This window comes from Dreissena polymorpha, chromosome 8 (genome assembly GCF_020536995.1).
Source record: "Dreissena polymorpha isolate Duluth1 chromosome 8, UMN_Dpol_1.0, whole genome shotgun sequence".
Lineage (NCBI taxonomy): Eukaryota > Metazoa > Mollusca > Bivalvia > Myida > Dreissenidae > Dreissena > Dreissena polymorpha.
Window position 1 is genome coordinate 92,111,349 of NC_068362.1, and position 19,641 is coordinate 92,130,989.

General features: G+C 34.8%; 2 protein-coding genes across 3 annotated transcripts in view; one reads left to right on the forward strand and one right to left on the reverse strand.

The window, feature by feature from the left end:
• Positions 1 to 19,641, forward strand: part of LOC127841257 (ribonuclease P protein subunit p30-like) — a 32,655-nt gene that overhangs the window by 12,129 nt on the left and 885 nt on the right. The window contains exons 4-10 of one of the 2 annotated variants that reach the window (XM_052369936.1): positions 247 to 321; positions 5,515 to 5,580; positions 7,088 to 7,177; positions 11,729 to 11,845; positions 13,845 to 13,874; positions 15,124 to 15,161; positions 16,804 to 16,883. In XM_052369936.1, coding sequence (XP_052225896.1) covers positions 247 to 321; positions 5,515 to 5,580; positions 7,088 to 7,177; positions 11,729 to 11,845; positions 13,845 to 13,874; positions 15,124 to 15,161; positions 16,804 to 16,883 — 496 coding nt within the window. The remainder of the gene's footprint in view (positions 1 to 246; positions 322 to 5,514; positions 5,581 to 7,087; positions 7,178 to 11,728; positions 11,846 to 13,844; positions 13,875 to 15,123; positions 15,162 to 16,803; positions 16,884 to 19,641) is intronic. The other variant, XM_052369937.1, reaches the window with a different exon arrangement.
• The window catches only part of LOC127841246 (inactive rhomboid protein 2-like), an 85,080-nt gene continuing 83,195 nt past the window's right edge, over positions 17,757 to 19,641 (reverse strand). The window contains exon 13 of the mRNA XM_052369911.1: positions 17,757 to 18,027. Coding sequence (XP_052225871.1) covers positions 17,995 to 18,027 — 33 coding nt within the window. The 3' untranslated portion in view covers positions 17,757 to 17,994. The remainder of the gene's footprint in view (positions 18,028 to 19,641) is intronic.

A 19,641-nucleotide genomic window follows, 5' to 3' on the forward strand; every position in this document is an offset into this window, starting at 1 on the left:
TACACTGATTTTCAATTGGTTGTTGTCCGCTCAGGTACTACTGCAAAGTACCCTGGTTGCTCTTAATGATACTACAATGTACCTCCGGTACAGAAAATACGCTTAAAGGCACCCGGTCATACTCCCGGGTACTTTTAAGTATATATTCTGAACTCTGGTTACATTGTTGTATACATAAGAGTATACGGGGTACTTATAAGTGGTACTTTAGCTGAAAACAACCAATATCCCAGATTTATTTTGCAGCCCACATGGAAATCCTTTCGACAACTGACCCGAATATCTGCCACTCTCGCAGATGTGCAGCATAACTTTGTCATGGTAATGGAAGATTTTGTTGAATCTTATGGTCTTATATACTAGAGAAGTATTTATTATGCCCCCCTTCGAAGAAGAGGGGGTATATTGCTTTGCTCATGTCGGTCGGTCGGTCGGTATGTCTGTCCGTCCACCAGGTGGTTGTCGGATGATAACTCAAGAACGCATACGCCTATGATCATGAAACTTCATAGGTAGATTGATCATGACTCGTAGATGACCCCTATTGATTTTGAGGTCACTAGGTCAAAGGTCAAGGTCACGGTGACCCGAAATAGTAAAATGGTTTCCGGATGATAACTCAAGAACGCATACGCCTAGGATCATGAAACTTCATGGGTAGATTGATCATGACTTGCAGATGACCCCTATTGATTTTGAGGTCACTAGGTCAAAGGTCCATGTCACGGTGACCCGAAATAGTAAAATGGTTTCCGGATGATAACTCAAGAATGCATACGCCTAGGATCATGAAACTTCATGGGTAGATTGATCATGATTTGCAGATGACCCCTATTGATTTTGAGGTCACTAGGTCAAAGGTCAAGGTCACGGTGACCTGAAATAGTAAAATGGTTTCCGGATGATAACTCAAGAATGCATACGCTTAGGATCATGAAACTTCATGGGTAGATTGATCAAGACTCGCAGATGACCCCTATTGATTTTGAGGTCACTAGGTCAAAGGTCAAGGTCACGGTGACCCGAAATAGTAAAATGGTTTTTGGATGATAACTCATGAACGCATACGCCTAGGATCATGAAACTTCATGGGTAGATTGATCATGACTTGCAGATGACCCCTATTGATTTTGAGGTCACTAGGTCAAAGGTCAAGGTCACGGTGACCCGAAATAGTAAAATGGTTTCCGGATGATAACTCAAGAACGCATACACCTAGGATCATGAAACTTCATGGGTAGATTGATCATGACTTGCAGATGACCCCTATTGATTTTGAGGTCACTAGGTCAAAGGTCAAGGTCACGGTGACCCGAAATAGTAAAATGGTTTCCGGATGATAACTCAAGAATGCATACGCCTAGGATCATGAAACTTCATGGGTAGATTGATCAAGACTCGCAGATGACCCCTATCGATTTTGAGGTCACTAGGTCAAAGGTCAAGATCACGGTGACCCGAAATAGTAAAATGGTTTCCGGATGATAACTCAAGAATGCATACGCCTAGGATCATGAAACTTCATGGGTAGATTGATCATGACTCGCAGATGACCCCTATTGATTTTGAGGTCACTAGGTCAAAGGTCAAGGTCACGGTGACCCGAAATAGTAAAATGGTTTCCGGATGATAACTCAAGAACGCATATGCCTAGGATCATGAAACTTCATAGGTAGATTGATCATGACTCGCAGATGACCCCTATTGATTTTGAGGTCACAAGGTCAAAGGTCAAGGTCACGGTGACCCGAAATAGTAAAATGATTTTTGGATGATAACTCAAGAACGCTTTTGCCTAGGATCATGACACTTCATAGGTACATTGATCGTGACTCGCAGATGACCCCTATTGATTTTCAGGTCACTAGGTCAAAGGTCAAGGTCACAGTGACAAAAAACGTATTCACACAATGGCTGCCACTACAACATACAGCCCATATTTTATTCTGTTTCCACACTGTCCAGTTAAAGAGACTTACAAATTGAATTTTTGACACATGTTCATTCATAATGATGTATAAGCCTTTGTTTTTGTGCCAGTAAATACTATGTTTATGGAAATGACAAGAGAATTTAACATTTAAAAAACCAATGTAATATGATATGGCAACAGGACAGTTGTGATTTGCTGGGTCAATTCTATTTAGCTTGACCATCCAAGATGTTGATAGCTTTGACAAACTGGTGGTCTGAAACATTGAGAAAATGTCACGGTTCACTGACAATAAATCAAACATGTAATTCTTGCTACGCATCTTGCATTTAAATTTGTCAATTCAAATTATACATAAAAATATAATTAATTTTTAATCTGCTTGTTAATTGAAAAACAGCAACACAGTTTGTATGTATAAAACAATGCTAATACATAAATAGGATCAAGCATATTAAAATATCAACTTAGATTTAGTTTCCTTTACTGTACAGGATTTGTAAAGTTAGGTTAATATTTGTGTATTGAACAAAAATAACAACAGTGTAAAGAAAAGTTAATTTGGGGATGTTCTATCCAAACCCTGAGAGTTCAGATTTCCTCAAATGCCAAGTAAAGATTGTAAATTTCAACCCACTCCTCTGGTTAGTTTTCAGAGCGCACATATAATTAACTTTTGAGCTTAATGTCTCATTTGTACATGCATAACTGTATTAACTCCAAACCAACTAGTACAAGTGGTAGGCCAGTATTACATGGACTGGTGTTCACTGTTTACACAATTTCACAACCCCATCTGATACTGGTCAGTATCTTGGCAAGTGGCCAAAGTTGGGAGTGGAATTAATGGTCTATTACATAACTGACTTCTGTGTGTGGTAAACACATGATACTGGTCATGTGGTAAAGTTGCACTTGTATACATTTGCCCAATACACAACACTAGCCTTGGCTATTTTTAATCAGATTGCATTGCTATCTATGGTGGTCATTGACTAGGGGAGTTAACTGCTATAAATAACATGTTTCATTACCATTAATTAATAAATAAAACATTACAAATTGTGTGCATGTTTCTCATATTGTCAAATAAGTCAAAATGTCTGAAAGGAATCCAAAAAATCAAAGACTCAATCATATAATGGATATAATTGATTAGTATAGCTCCTGATTGGTTTTTGCACTATTAATTGGATACATTTCACAGGTCATTGACATAAGTGTCATAAATTGTAGACAGAATGCATAGAGAATTTCATCTTAGTATTAATAAGTAAATGATTCCATGATACTTATTGGATTTTATTTCAAGGTCACAGTGACAAAAAACATATTCACACAATTGCTGTCACTACAACAGAGAGCCCATACAAACAGCCCTTGTTTCAGTTAAATTAAACATTTAAAGGGACCGTCAACCATGAATGACGAAAAAAGAAAAGTTATAAAATACCGTATTTTTTAACAATTATTAGTTTATATTGATTAAAATATCACGACCGGTATATTGATCATCATCGTCACGTTGTAAACCCAGGAATGCAAATTGTGCATGCGTAGTGAATTGTATATATATATATTATATATAAAATTATCAATCTACTTGCGTTATTTATAGTGTGTATATCGTTATGTCACCTATTTTCGCGATGTACTTTCGATTTCACATTGCAAAATTTTATTACTGAACATACTGAAAATATGAACTTTTTTCAAGTGATGTAATATACCAGTGGTGATATTTTAATCAATTTAAACTAATAATTGTTAAAAAAAACATGGTGTTTTATAACTTTTCTTTTTTCGTCAATCGCGGCTGATAGTCCCTTTAAGATAACAGAAAACACTGTCCATTAATTTTATTTTTTTGGCAAAATGTAACTTAATAAAAAACGTAGTTTGAATATGTGCAAAGCTGGTTGTAAAAATTGATCTTAAAAGTCATCATAGTTTTGTCACCAAATATAATAATTGGCATAATTCTGTTAACTTATTTGTCAATTACTTGCATCAGTGTGTGATCATTGTTGTCAATTAGGGTAATCAGTATGTGCTCTTAGTTGTCAATTACCGGCATAAGTATGTGCCCTTAGTTGTCAATAACCGGCATAAGTATGTGCACTAAGTTGTTAATAACAGGCATAATTATGTGCACTTAGTTGTCAATTATGGGCATAAGTATGTGCACTTAGTTGTCAATTATGGGCATAAGTATGTGCACTTAGTTGTCAATTACGGGCAGAAGTATGTGTACTTAGTTGTCAATTACGGGCAAAAGTATGTGTAATTAGTTGTCAATTATGGGCATAAGTATGTGCACTTAGTTGTCAATTAAGTGCATAAGTATGTGCACTTAGTTGTCAATTATGTGTACAAGTATGTGCACTTAGTTGTCAATTTCGGGCACAAGTATGTGCACTTAGTTGTCAATTACGGGCATAAGTATGTGTTCTTAGTTGTCAATTGCGGGCATAAGTATGTGCACTTGGTTGTCAATTACGGGTATAAGTATGTGCACTTAGTTGTCAATTACGGGCATAAGTATGTGCTCTTAGTTGTCAATTACCGGCATAAGTATGTGCAATTAGTTGTCAATTACGGGCATAAGTATGTGCACTTAGTTGTCAATTATGGGCATAAGTATGTGCACTTAGTTGTCAATTACGGGCATATGTATGTGTAGTTGTCAATTACGGGAATAAGTATGTGCACTTAGTTGTCAATAACCGGCATACGTATGTTCACTTAGTTGTCAATTACAGGCATAAGTATGTGCACTTAGTTGTCAATTACGGGCATAAGTATGTGCACTTAGTTGTCAATTACAGGCATATGTATGTGCACTAAGTTGTCAATTACAGGCATAAGTATGTGCACTTAGTGTCAATTACAGGCATAAGTATGTGTACTTAGTTGTCAATTACGGGCATAAGTATGTGCACTTAGTTGTCAATTACCGGCATAAGTATGTGCAATTAGTTGTCAATAACTGGCATGAGCATATGCACTTAGTTGTCAGTTACTGATTTACTGGCATAAGAATATCCACTTAGTTGTCAACTATTGAATTATTGGCATAAGTAAGTGCACTTAGTTCTCGTAAACAGCCTAGATAGACAAAGCTTGCAGAGAAAGTTGTGAGTAGGTCAATTGGCTGCCATAATATGATGAGAATATTGTTTATAGTGTTTTAGTATTGTTACAGACAAACAAACAAAATGATTTTCCATAACACTACATGATACTAAATGAAGGTAGCTTGTGGCATGGCGTTACATATAATGCATTCTGGGAAATCTTGGCATAATGCATGTGTCAAGTGTCGTCCCAGATTGACCCTGATATCTGCATGTGTCAAGTGTCGTCCCAGATTGACCCTGATATCTGCATGTGTCAAGTGTCGTCCCAGATTGACCCTGATATCTGATTAGAAGAGACCTCCTTTAAACAAAAATTCCATAAAAGCTAAAAGTGTCCTCCCTGATTAGCCTGTGCAGACTGCACAGGCTAATGTGAAGAGCACTTTACACATATACATTATTCCCAGTTTTCCCAGAATGAGGCTAAAAATGTTTTTTTAGTCCACAGACATCGTTCAGCAGTATGACCTTGTAGCTGTGCAGCCAACCACAGACAAAACTTTCTACGTAAGAATCTATTTAGTTTATTTTGTGTTGAAAAAGAAAGGAGCTCACTGCAACATGTTCAGTTTCATCTTTGCTGCAATACTCTAATTCCAATTTGTAATGAAAAGTAATGATACCATGAGTGGCAAGCAAAGTTCAGTATGATTTTCACATGAAAGGATGAACTGTGTACATTGACCAACCATTGCCTGAATGAGTCTGTGACATAAATAAAAGAAGTTCTGTAAAATCATTGTTATTGGTCAATAATAATTTTTCGTTGATTTTTATGGGTTGACCAATTTCAGCATTTAACTATATCACATCGGAAAATGACAGTCACAAATTCCAAAAAAAGATTTCAATATGAAACTGCATGGGTGTATAAATATCAATGAGGAAAATTGTAATGCATAAAAGCAATTACTCTACATGTAAATATTTTTTTAGGATTATACCATATATCAATGGATTTGCACCCATCAACAAACTTTATTTGGCAGGGGATATCAATTCAACAAATTTGCTTGTTGTATAAGAGAGCAGAACTAAGATCTTGTGTATCCTCTAAGATGTTTTCTCTTTCTGCAAGCCTTCTCAGCCTTGAATGTTGACATAATCACTCTGGATCAAACATGCCTCGCTTTGGGAAAATGGGGCTTAATACATGTGCATAAAGGGTTGTCCCAGATTAGCCTGTTCAGTTTGTACAGGCTAATCAGGGACATCACTTTCAGCCTACCAGGATTTCACTCAGTAGAGACTTCCTTTAATATATCCTGTATCATGATATGATGTTTTATATATCCGGTAACATGTTGTAATGTTTCATATATCCTGTAACATGGTATGATGTTTCATATATCCTGTAACATGGTATGATGTTTCATTTATCCTGTATCATGGTCTGATGTTTAAAATATTATGTAACATGGTATGATGTTTCATATATCCTGTAACATGGTATGATGTTTCATATATCCTGTAACATGAATGTGATGTTTCATATATCTTGTATCATGGTATGTACAGGCTAATCAGGGACATCACTTTCAGCCTACCAGGATTTCACTCAGTAGAGACTTCCTTTAATATATCCTGTATCATGATATGATGTTTTATATATCCGGTAACATGTTGTAATGTTGCATATATCCTGTAACATGGTATGGTGTTTCATATATCCTGTAACATGGTATGATGTTGCATATATCCTGTAACATGGTATGGTGTTTCATATATCTAGTATCATGGTATGATGTTGCATATATCCTGTAACATGGTATGGTGTTTCATATATCCTGTAACATGGTATGATGTTTAATATATCCTGTAACATGGTATGTTGTTTCATATATCCTGTATCATGGTGTGATGTTTCATATATCCTGTATCATGGTATGATGTTTCATATATCCTGTAACATCATATGATGTTTCATATATACTGTAACAGGGTATGTTGTTTCATATGGCCTGTAACATGGTATATTGTTTCATATATCATATGACATGGAATGATGTTTCAGCAAGCCTGTACAGCCCTGAATGTTGACATTATCACTCTTGATGTCACAGAGAAGCTACCATTCAAACTGAAGAGGACCACTATTAATGCTGTAAGTTACAACAAACACATTTTGTAACATATCTTTTTTTTTTATTCAATATAATACATACAATGTATACATGTATATGATCATACAACATAGTGATTGTACAAAGCAATCAAGTTCAGACATGTTATACAAGATATGCTAATATATATTTTTTCTAAGAAGAAAAGAAAAGAACAACAGAAGAATAGTAAGGAAAAATGATGAGTTGTATAAAGTCGGAAGAAAGCATACTGGACTTGTGTTTTTTTTTGTATATTCACAATGATCTTATAAGATTGAAAAAAATATACAAAAATATTTTAGAAGATAAACTAACATTAGAGTGAAATGTATATAAGTGGACAAACATTATGAGAATTTAATCCGATTCCATTTTTGTTCAAAGATGTGTAGTGTGTCATTACTGAGGGCTATTTCTTTCTCAATCTGGATTTTTAGTTTAAGACTATGGACAAAACAATTAAAATTTGGTACTTGTTTTTTGTACTTCATGTTAAAGATAAAATATTTCATCAATATAAGAATAAAATTCACAATATTATTACAGTTTATTGATTTCAATGAGTAAATTCCGAAACTTACATTTAAGAAAGATAGTTTAACGTTTAGTTGCTGTTGTTCAAGAAAAGATACTAATTGATTCCAAATAGGCTGGATGTGTTTGCACTCCCAAAAAAGATGTTCTATAGTTTCGATGTTTTCACCGCAGAAGTCACACAGATTTGAGTTAGATAATTTGCATTTAAAGAGATATTTATTTGTAGCTATAATTCTATGGATGTATTTATATTGAACATTTCTCAGTGTGCTTTCAATAGTTGCTTTATATGGCATGGTAAATATGTGTTTCCAATTAAGTTCATGTTCTCTGAAAAGGACTTGCCATTTATTTTGGGTTTTGGAGTTTTCTGTAGGGTTTTTAATTTGTAGTGTGTAAAATATTTTATTCGGTATGTTTTTTCTTCCAAGTATGTTTTCTACAAATGTTGTTTGAGTACATGGTGTATTATTTGTATTGATTTCAGATTTAATATGTATGGGTATGCTTTTGATTAGTGTGTAGTACTTCAGAAAATTATTTGAAGGTATTCCGTATATGTAGCATATATCATCAAAAGAGTAGAAATCCTTAATTCTGTAGTCATATAATTGGTCGACATATTTAATGCTTCGTTCAAACCAATCTTTATAGAAAAACGTCTTATTGTTTGAAGTTATGTCTTTATTGTTCCATAAAATAGTTTTACTGCTGGTTTGGGTTTCTAGGTTATGAGTGACATCACTCCATGCTAATAGAACATCAGACAAAAATATGTTTTTGTTTGCAATTTCATGTAAGATAGTATTGTTGATGTTACATTCAAAGAGTAAGGAATCACCATATTTTTTTAGGATTTTCCGGTAGAATAATTTCCATTTACTCGTATTGGTATTATCTAGGTATCTTTTAACCCAGCTGCATTTGATTGAATTCAAGAATGAGTCAATGTTCGTTAATTGGATACCTCCATTTTCTACAGATTGCATTAACTGAGTTCGTTTTATTTTATCAGGCTTACCGTCCCATATGAAATTAAATATTGCTGATTTTATATCGTTAATAACATCATTTGGTGGATTTGGGAGAACTGTTAATACATAAATTAATTTAGGAAGTGCAAACGTTTTCAATACTGTGTTTTTTCCGATTAGTGTAAGTTTACGGTGATGCCATGATTTTAAGCAGTTTTTAAAATTCTGTAATTTAGGTAGTATGTTTTTAAGAACTGTATCCTTTTCATTATTTGTTATTTTCAGTAATTCCTAACGTTGTGGCTTCATCCGATGTCCAATTAAATTTCATTTCTTTTTTATAGAGTACATTACTTTGTTTTAATTTACCTACTCATAGCACAGTACATTTACTTTTGTTTAGTTTAAGACCCGATGTCATTCCGTAAAGGGTTAATGACTCTATAAGGTTATGGAAAGAATCGTAATTGTCGTTTAAAAAATAAGTTGCATCGTCAGCAAATAGGGACTGTTTGATATCTTCGTCAGGTTCAGGTGACATGCCTTTTATGTGTTTATTTGATTGGATGTGATGTGATAGATACTCGATGCAAATAATAAATAGCGATGATGAGAGTGGACATCCTTGTCGAACCCCTCGTTTGATGTTAAAACTGTTTGAAAAGAAGCCATTGTTAATGATTATACTGTTAATATCGGTATAGAATAGTTTGACCCATTGAATGAGACTTTCACCAAAGTTCATATTTTCTAAGCAAGAGAACATAAATGAATGATCAAGCGAATTGAATGCCTTTTCAAAGTCTGCAAAGAATATTAGACCAGGATTGTTTGAATTGTTGAAATAGTTTATGCATTCTTGGATAAGACGAACGATTACACCAATGTAACGTCCTTTTATGAAACCAGATTGAGATTTTGAAATGATTGATGGTAATATTTTTGTAATTCTGTTTGCTATACTTTTAGTTGCAATTTTATAATCATTGTTTAGTAAACTAATCGGGCGCCAGTTTGATAAGGATTCTAAGTTTTTTCCAGGTTTTGGAATAAGTGATATAATACCTTGTTTTTGTAGCGTAGTTAAGTTTTCGTTGTTAAATGAATAGTTAAGTGAATTAATTAGATGTGTTTTTATATCATTCCAGAATATTTTATAAAATTCGATTGTGATGCCATCAGATCCTGGGCTTTTGTTATTTTGCATTTCTTTTAGGGCTAATCCACATTCATATTCATTAAGCAATCCGTCGCACAGTTCTTTTTCTTCTTCGTTTAAAGCGTGATGTGTATTTTTAAAAAGGGTGTTATTTTCAACATTTTTTCGTTTATAGAGGGTTTCGAAAAATAAACGTTGTTCTTCTAGTATTTGAATTATGTTTGTTATATCTGTTATTTTCAACATTTTTTCGTTTATAGAGGGTTTCGAAAAATAAACGTTATTCTTCTAGTATTTGAATTATGTTTGTTATATCTTTGCCATTGACTACTAATTTGTGTACAGTTTTTTGTTCACTTCTACGTTTTTCAATGTTTGCGAAGTATTTTGTATTTTTTTCATTGTGTTCAACATGCTGTGCACGCGCTCTTAGTATTATTCCATTGAGATGCGAATGATAGATTCCATCTAATATTTGTTTTTTTAATGTTATTTCATTTTCAATGTCGGTGGTATCATTTGTGTTTGTTTGATGCAATTGTTTTTCAAGTGTTTCAATGGTTTTGATGGTTTCAGTTTGTGTGTTTCTTTTTGTTTAAATGATGTGTATCTAATTGTTGTGTTACATATATTTCCTTTAATTACTTCCCATAAGGTGTTTGGGTTTGCATCTTTATTATTTTGAACTGTATTTAATATTTCCTGTTTTATTTGTGTTTTAATATTTCCTGTTTTATTTGTGTTTGATATTGTGTATCCAATAAGATGCTGTTGTTAATTTTAAAGTATCCTGGGCCTCTTTCAGGTTGTATTTTGTGCAGTTTAAGTTCAACTAGAGAGTGGTCAGTCATAAATCCTGGTTTTATGTTACATGTTTCAATAATGTTGCAAAGTGACTCTGATATTAAAAAATAGTCTAATCTACATATGTAACATATCTTGTACACACACATTCTAGAATAAATATGCTTAAACCAAAGTTATTATCATTAGCTGATTAATTATTAAAAGGCTGTGAGTTATCTTATTAACTACAGTAGTTTGGTATTGTCCACAAGTAGTTATCATTATATGAGGTTCCTTCTGGTAAAACCAGGTTTAATGCATGTGCGTCCCACATTAATCATTGTCCCGACTGGATTTCGTGTAGAAGAGAAGTAAAGAAAACACAAATTTCATAAGAGCAGACTCCACAAGCTAATCAGGGATGACATTTTAGGAACAGGCCTTTAGCCCAGTTTCCAAGAGACCGAATCAAATTGAAGGAAATTAGTGCTTTGACACACAGTGAACATCAATTTTAACAGACCTCATCAATTTTAACAGACCTCATCAATTTTAACAGACCTTATCAATTTTAACAAACCTCATCAATTTTAACAGACCTCATCAATTTTAACAGACCTCATCAATTTTTACTGGTCTTTGGCAGAAACACATGGATCATTAGACATTTGGTGGATATAAAAAAAGATAGTGATATGAAAATCTTTTTAGGCGTTAAGTTATGTACTAATGTTACTTATGGAAAGATTACGGATCAGTAAAGACACACGATACTTGTATGATCATTGCTTTTGAAAAAGAAGAAGTGAGAAGTTTAAATATGAGCCTCGATCATGGCAAACTGGGCTTCATGCATGAGCAACAAGTGTCCTCCTAGATTAGTCTGTGCAGTCACTTTACACGCTGAGACAGATATTTTGTCAAGCAGAGAAATAAAATGAAAAAAAATCCATAAAGGTGGAAAGTGTTGTCACCAATTAGCCTGTGGGGACTGCACAGGCTAATTTGGGACGACACTTTTTGCTCATGAATGAAGCCCCATTTTCCTAGAGACAGACTCATATCAAAAGCCAGTTTTTTGTGTGTTGTTTCAGGCCGTGCAGCGAGGTATCAAGTTTGAGTTCCAGTACAGCCCGGCTATCCGAGACTCTACCTTGAGAAAGTACTTTATCGCAAATGCTCAGCAGTTTGTCTTCTGTGACATAGGCAAGGTAAGGTATTGTTAGTTGGAAAAGTTATGAATTTTTTAGCTTTTACTTGAAGTAGTAATCTTTTTATAAATGAAAGTGAAAAGTGCAGAGAAACTTTTCAAATATGATATCTGCTTATAACCACATCCAGTCATATACAACATTTTTATGCCCCCGGAAGGGTGGCATATAGGAGTTGAACTGTCAGTCTGTTTGTCTGTCTGTCTGTGTGTCCGTCAGAAAATTTTAACATTGGCCATAACTTTGCAATATTGAATATAGCAACTTGATCTTTGGCATGCATGTGTATCTCATGAAGCTGCACATTTTGAGTGGTGAAAGGTCAAGATCATCCTTCAAGGTCAAAAGTAAAAAAATACAATCCAAGGGAAGTAATAAGCTTTAAAAGGGAGATAATTTCTAAACCTGCCAAATGATATATTGAAATTTTATTTCAAAGCGGTGCAATAGGGGGGCACTGTGTTTCTAACACATCTCTTGTTTGATAATCTTTGATATATGTGATAGATGTAAACGTGTTTAAACCAATAAGCAGATTAGGTTAATCAATCCACTCTTAAATTAGTTTGAGAACCAAAAAATATGTTGATGTGATGTATTATTGATGTATCTCTTTTACCAAACCAATAAACGGATACATAATTAGTCAAACAAGGTTTTATCGGGCATGATCAATCGCCTTTAATCGGGTGCCAATTGTCCTGTCCTGGTCGACAATTTTAAGAGCTGCCAATTGTCCGGGAATGCAAAAAAACATAGAGTGCCAATTGTCCGTGTGCCGCTTGTCCGGATACCTCCAAACATGTGTTGTTTGTTCATCCATATCAGTGTCCAAACATATATCATGTGTTTATCAATATCTGTAAACAAACATGTGTTCATCCATATCTTTGTTCAAACATGTGTCATATGTTCATCCATATCTTTGTTCAAACACGTGTCATGTGTTTATACATATCTTTGTTCAAACACGTGTCATGTGTTCATACATATCTTTGTTCAAACACGTGTCATATGTTCATACATATCTTTGTTCAAACACGTGTCATATGTTCATACATATCTTTGTTCAAACACGTGTCATGTGTTCATACATATCTTTGTTCGAACATGTGTCATGTGTTCATGCATGTATGTTTTTAAATATATGTCATGAATTCATAGATTTGTGTTTAAAATTGTGTCAAGTATCTTTGCCCTAATATGTGTCATTTTTTCATCCATATCTGTATTTAAACATGTATCATGTGTTCATTCAAATCTCTGTCGAAACATGTGGTGTGTGTTCATTCAGATCTGTGTTCTAACATTTGTTGTTAAGTCATAAATGTCTGTGTTCTACTTGTTGTGTGTGTTCATTCAGATCTGTGTTCTAACATTTGTTGTTAAGTCATACATGTCTGTGTTCTACTTGTTGTTTGTGTTCATTCAGATCTGTGTTCTAACATTTGTTGTTAAGTCATTAATGTCTGTGTTCTTCTTGTTGTTTGTGTTCATTCAGATCTGTGTTATAACATTTGTTGTATAGTCATCAATGTCTTTGTTCTAATTGTTGTTTGTGTTCATTCAGATCTGTGTTCTAACATTTGTTGTTAAGTCATTAATTTCTGTGTTCTACTTGTTGTTTGTGTTCATTCAGATCTGTGTTATAACATTTGTTGTTAAGTCATTAATTTCTGTGTTCTACTTGTTGTTTGTGTTCATTCAGATCTGTGTTCTAACATTTGTTGTTAAGTCATTAATTTCTGTGTTCTACTTGTTGTTTGTGTTCATTCAGATCTGTGTTATAACATTTGTTGTATAGTCATCAATGTCTGTGTTCTAATTGTTGTTTGTGTTCATCCATGTCATTACCCAACATGTGTCGTGTGATCATTAATGTCTCTTTTTAAATATGTGTTGCGTGTTCATTCATATCTATATCCAAACATTTTTGTGCTTTTTCCATAACAACTTGTATGTTTGTTCATACAAAACAGTGACAATATTTTTATTGCAGAATATCATTCTCACGAGCGGCTGTGAAAAGGTAACATTTTGTGCATGTATTTTAGTGTAATTGTTTATCATGTAAAATGTTAGCTAAAGGTTGGTCCCATTGCAAATATTGAGATTATTTTTATATAAGACCGGCGAATTAAGCCCCTTGTAAAAAGTTACTTTTTATGTCCCCCACTATAGTAGTGGGGGACATATTGTTTTTGCCCTGTCTGTTGGTCTGTTGGTTGGTTGGTTTGCGCCAACTTTAACATTTGCAATAACTTTTGCAATATTGAAGATAGGAACTTGATATTTGGCATGCATATGTATCTCATGGAGCTGCACATTTTGAGTGATGAAAGGTCAAGGTCATTCTTCAAGGTCAAAGGTCAAATATATGGGTCAAAATCGCTCATTAAATGTACACGTTTGCAGTATTTCAATATTCAAGATAGCAACTTGATATTTGGCATGCATGTGTATCTCATGGAGCTGCACAATTTGAGTGGTGAAAGGTCAAGGTCAAGGTCATCCTTCAAGGTCAGATGTCAAATATATGTGGCCAAAATCGCTCATTTTATGAGTACTTTTGCAATATTGAAGATAGCAACTTGATATTTGGCATGCATGTGTATCTCATGGAGCTGCACAATTTGAGTGGTGAAAGGTCAAGGTCAAGGTCATCCTTCAAGGTCAGATGTCAAATATATGTGGCCAAAATCGCTCATTTTATGAGTACTTTTGCAATATTGAAGATAGCAACTTGATATTTGGCATGCATGTGTATCTCATGGAGCTGCACATTTTGAGTGGTGAAAGGTCAAGGTCATCCTTCAAGGTCAGAGGTCAAATATATGTGGCCCAAATCGCTAATTTTATAAATACTTTTGCAATATTGAAGATAGCAACTTGATATTTGGCATGCATGTGTATCTCATGGAGCTGCACATTTTTAGTGGTGAAAGGTCAAGGTCATCCTTCAAGGTCAAATACATGTATATGGGTCAAAATTGCTCATGTAATGTCACTTCTGCAATATTGAAGCTAGCAATTTTATATTTGAAATGCATGTGTATCTCATGGAGCTGCACATTTTGAGTGGTGAAGGGTCAAGGTCATCCTACAAGGTCAAACGTCATATATGGGGACATTGTGTTTCACAAACACATCTTGTTTGAAAATGTTTCAATTATTAGACTTATACGAGTTATACTTGTGGGCATCATTACCTCAAGGTATTCAAAATAAACTGTGAAGTGTATGTAACTTTTAAACAGTATATACATTTTCCATTCCAGGCAATGGAGTTACGAGGTCCCTATGATGTGGCAAACTTGTATCCTTTACCTTCTACTTTTGCAGTGTATGTACTGGTACAAGTTGTCTAATTTCAAAATTGAAATAAGATGTTTTTATATTTATATTAGAGAGAAACGTAAGCATTTGATAACTTTTTGTTTTCAAATAAAAATATATACATAGATATTAAAAAACCCCAGAGCAAATGATAATTGCCTAATCGTTCTACAAAATTGAACTTGCCACCAGTTAAGTCTCAATGGAATCTTTAAGGTATGTTACACAGTAAACATTAAACCAAATAAATGCATCTCTTTATTATCTCCCTTTCATCTCTGATTATTTTCCTGTCATATCTTATTATCTCCCTTTCCTTATACCCCCATTACCATTGGTAATGGGGCTATATAGGAGTCACTTTGTCGGTCTGTCTGTCCCAAAATTTCATCTGATCTTCACCAAACTTGGTCACAAGTTGTATCTAGATGATGTCTAGGTCAAATTTGAATATGGGTCATGCCGGGTCAAAAACGAGGTCACGGGGTCACTAAGTGTGTTTTTAACCGAAAGTCTGTCTGGACCATAACTATGTCATTTATTGTTAGATTTTAAAATGACTTGGTACATTTGTTCACCATCATGGGACGGTGTGTCGCGTGAAAAAAGTACGTCGACATCTCCAAGGTCAAGGTCACACATAGAGTTCAAAGTTCAAATGCTTGTCCGGGCCATAATTTTATCATTTATTTTGAGATTTTAAAATCATTTAGCAAATTTGTTCACCATCATTGGATGGTATGTCGCGCAAAAGAATTACATCAATATCTCCACGGTCAAGGTCACCCTTTAAGTTCAAAGGTCAAAAATGGCAATAAATGAGCTTGTCCGGGCCATAACTATGTCGTTCATGGTGAGATTTTAAAATCATTTGGCACATTTGTTCACCATCATTGGACGATGTGTCGTGCGAAAGAATTACGTCAATATCTCCATGGTCAAGATCACACTGTGAGTTCAAAGGTAAAAAATTGCCATAAATGAGCTGGTCTGGGCCATAACTATGTCATTCATTGTGAGATTTAAAAATTACTCGGTACATTTGTTCACAATAATTGGACGATGTGTCGTGTGAAAGAAATACGTCAATATCTCCAAGGTCAAGGTCACACAATGAGTTAAAAATCTCCAAGGTCAAGGTCACACTAGGAGTTCGAAAGTCAAAAATGTCCATAAATGAGCTTGTCCGGGCCATAACTATGTCATTGTGAGCTTTTAAAATGACTCTGTACATTAATTTTGTTCACAGTCATTGGACGGCGAGTCATGGGAAAGAAATCAAGAGTTTAAAGGTCGAAATGGCCATAAATGATAATGGCATAATAATTCTTAAAAATTGCCATTAATTAAATAGATTCTCTTGTTTTGTGAAGACAGCATGCAAAATAGTCTGTGTCAATGAGGCGCGTGGGGGTATACGTCACGTCTGTGACAAAGCTCTAGTTTCTGATGATCTTTTTTAATCTGCGGTTATATCCCTTTTAACTCTGATCATCTCCCGTTCATCTGGGGTTATCTCCCTTTAATCTCTGCTTATATCCCTTTCAACTCGGATTATCTCCTGTTCATCTCTGCTTATCTCCCTTTCATCTCTGATTATGCCCCTTAACTGCTGTGTTCAGAGGCAGCCTACTGAACCTGAATGCTGCCCAGTCAAAGGCTGCAGTGACCTCAAACTGTGAGGCCCTGCTTAAACACTCAGGTAACTGCCACACTTTCTTTTTTTTCAGAGAAGATACCTTTTTTGTAGTTGATATTTCTGGCTTCTGTAAATTAATAGATAGTTCCCAGGTCATTGCATAAGGAAATTGTGAAGGCTCAGCGATAAATAAACTCTGACATACACATACAATAGATAGTCCCCTACCAATGTTACCAGAGTGGACTAAAGGTTTATCTCCAGTTTGTGTCCGTCCAAATCTGGATCCTGCGTTAACTCAAAATGCACTAAAACTTGATATTTGGATAAAGGGCCATACAACGAGTATGCATGATACTTCAGGTTTTTTTTTTCAGAAAAAAATTGAGGTTGCTATGGTCACAGATGCTATGGTTAAGTACATAATTCTGACCATGTGATTACTCAACAAGTACCTTAGCTAGGTTGATGAACCTTGGTTAGTGAATAGTTAACCATTAGGGATATATGTACGCTATTTCAGTTTTGTTATGTCCCCCTTGAAGAAGAGGGGGTACATTGTATTGCTGGATGTCAGTGCCAGTAGATGACTCCAATTAAAATTGGGGTCACTAGATCAAGGTCACTGTCACACTAAGTGTGAAAATTGTTTCCGATCAATAACTTGTGACCGGAGGGACCTATTGGCTTGATACTTCGCATGTGCACTGTCCTTTTACAGTAGATGACCTCTATTGAAATTGTGGTCACTAGGTCAAGGTCACAATAAGTGTGACAGTTGTGACAACATAATTTCATATAACTTTTATATTACAATAAACGGATGATATGTAAAACAAAGGGAAGTGTTTTAACTGTGTAATAAACGAATACAAATGCGAACCACTAACTGCCGACACAAAGACTATTCTATTTTATTTGAACATTGTGACATCACTAGTTATACATGTAATACTATAAGATTCTCAAACCATTTACTATAACAATAATTTTACAGAAGTGCATAACTTTGTGTCACCTAAAAACTTAATATTATTATGTGGTAAGTCACAATAATATGATAAGATTAACTCCAATGGTCCGTTTTGTTGCAAAAACCCTGTGTCAAGGCCCTGTTTGGGGGGTGGGCATTTGTCTCCGACAGCGGAGCTCTTGTTGTCGATAGGTCTTTCCATCATTCTTTCAGAAAAATCTGGGTCCATGATAACTAAAAATTAACCAAGCTATGGTTATTTCTATGGTTACATGAATAACAATACATTCAAATCTTCAGTACTAATGCTAGGTTGATGAAACTTGGTATGAGGATAGAAGGCCCTATAGTGAATATGCATGTTATTTCATTTTTTTAGTCTGTTAAGTTAAGGTTGCTGCGCTGATAGAAATAATAGGAATCTTAAATCTGCATCCTGCCATAACTATTAAGTACTTAAGATTAGTTAATGAAACGTATGGCCATCCTGATCCACTCCGACAACATGATCGCGGCAGGGGACTTCTGTATTGAATGCGACAAAACTCTTGTTTTATAAATAACTATTGTAGACATCTGCCAGATCTGTTTTGTTGAACTCTTTACAATCCCAAAGTTGCTGGAATCATCAACATATTGTTTTAAAGGAAGAGTTTTGGATTTAGAAGTGGCAAGGTCGAAATTCACTCAACTATAAAGCCACTGGGGAACATTACTATTTAGGACTAGTTGTACGCCCTTGTTCAGCCCTTGTTCATCTGTTCTTCGATCTGTATTTTTGTGTGCAGTGTGCAGGACTTAAATATTTTGCTGTCAAAGGCATGAGACTTTGCAAACATATGAACCTGCATTTTGAATTGCGCAAATTCCTATTTTATTTTGGATGTTTCAACATAAACATAGTTGTGGTCTTTTAAGCTAAACTGAGCACAGCGTGCAAAGGTGAGCTTTTGTAATCAGCTTTTGTCCCTGCATGGTCACTGGTCAGTCGTCAACTTATACTTTGTGAACAGCGTTAAGAAAACAGGACTTTTTCATGGTATTGCTTAATGTTTACGAAACTTAGTCAGAACATTTGTTCTTATAATGTCTTGATCGGGGGGCGGGCAGTTTTCTTGAAAGGGTTATTGTGAAAGCTTGTTAACCATTTAGCAGTTACATTTATTGCCCAATCTTTTTGAAACTTAGATTATTGTTCCAATGATATCCGAGTTAGTTTAAAACTTGGTATCATGGGGTTAAAATTAGGTCACGAGATCAAATTTAAGAAAAAGCGAGCGAACACTTGCCACATATGTTGTCCGATCATTTCAAATTTTTGTCAAAATATTTTGCAAACGATATCTAGGTCATTGGGTAATTACCATGAAAAGTTGCGATCACTATAGAGGCCTCACTTTTTGCCCAATTGCCATGAAACTGGCTGGGAATATGCGTTGTTATGATATCCTGGCTGAGATCTAATTCGATTCTGAACATCACAACAGCTGATAAAAACAGTGAATTTCTCTCAGGTCTCAGTAGAGGGACCAAGGATTTTTGGCTCTCTTGCATTATATTTTTTTGATTTTTTTTGTAGTGTGTTCTGATTGAAGAAGCTTTTCGAAAAACATGGTGCTTAAGTACATGGACTTGAATTGTTTTAATGGTTGACATGTGTTTTATGACAAGTATTACAAATGATACAAACTGTCTGTTTTGGGGTCAAAACTTTAATTTGGAGTCAGTAGGCACTCACAGTAACAGCAATTGCAAAAGTGTGTTATTCAGTTTGTTATTAATTGAATAATAATGCAATGATGTTGTTTATTCCTACTGGCATGTTCAAAATTAATTTCTGGCAAATTC